Raw genomic sequence first — 939 nt, 5'->3', positions numbered from 1 at the left:
ATGGGTATTGTCGTTGGAATTGCTGCTGAAGTAGCCATTCAAGCAGCCATTGTGGCAGCACCTAAGGCGGCTGCAAAAGCAGGAGCTGAAAAGAAAGCAGCAGCTGAGGCGGCTGCTGAGGTGGCTGCTGAGGTGGCTTCTGATACGGCAGAAGTAATCGAAGGTGCGGCCGAAGCAGCCGCTGAGACGGCTGCCCAGACAGCAGCTGAAGCAGGTGCCGAGGCTGCTGCTGAGACTGCAGCAGCTGCAGCGGCCGAAGGAGCGGCCGAAGCCGCTGGAGAAGCAGCGGCCGAAACAGTAGCTGACGTGGCAGCGGAGTCTGGTGAGGAAGCAGGTGAACAAGCGGCAGAAGAAGCCGTCGATCAGGCCGTTGAGGAGGCTGCCGGTAAGGGGGCCAGTAAAATCGTCAAGAAAGTTATCAAGGCAGTAATTGTCGCATCCATGATCGAAGAACTCATCCGAAACACCATCAAGATAGTGGATACTCTGGAAGCCAAGGACAGAATCAAGACGATGCTCCAACTACTTGACAAGGCCATGAAAGATGCCAAGACAAATCTGAAGCAGTGCAATGATCAGATCACGGCTGCCATCAAGAAAGGTAAACTGAGAAAAGTCACAAAACTGCCTGATGGCCTCAAACTGTCGGAAGGACTTCTGTTTAGCTCCGAGATGAACACTGAAGTGGAAAACTTTCTTGCCGCCATTAAACCATCCGTTATCAACGTAGCAGGTGTGGCCAAAAAGAAGGATGTTGGCAAGATTGAGGATGCTGTCAAGAAGGCCAAGGATGCTTTCATGAAGGCGTCGGGGCCATTCCTGACAGCAGTGAAAACATGGGATAGCAAGGACACAGATATCAAGTCGCAAGCTGGCATCAACTTCCAGGTTGCCCAACTCGAGGCGAACATTAATGCCGTCAAAACGCACGATGCTTGA

General features: G+C 52.5%; 1 protein-coding gene across 1 annotated transcript; it reads left to right on the top strand.

Annotated features, from left to right (window-relative positions):
- LOC135810403 (uncharacterized) lies at window positions 1-939 on the top strand. The gene has a single exon (XM_065323896.1). It carries the CDS (start codon window positions 1-3, stop codon window positions 937-939), a length of 939 nt encoding a protein of 312 aa, XP_065179968.1.

Source organism: Sycon ciliatum, chromosome 2 (assembly GCF_964019385.1).
Source record: "Sycon ciliatum chromosome 2, ocSycCili1.1, whole genome shotgun sequence".
NCBI classification, from domain to species: Eukaryota; Metazoa; Porifera; class Calcarea; order Leucosolenida; family Sycettidae; genus Sycon; species Sycon ciliatum.
The sequence above is the reverse complement of the archived record's forward strand: the minus strand, read 5'-3'. Positions and strand labels throughout refer to the sequence as shown.

Coding starts and splice junctions, on each gene's coding strand:
- LOC135810403 (XM_065323896.1), top strand. CDS start 1: ATGGGTATTGTCGTTGGAATTGCTGCTGAAGTAGCCATTCAAGCAGCC.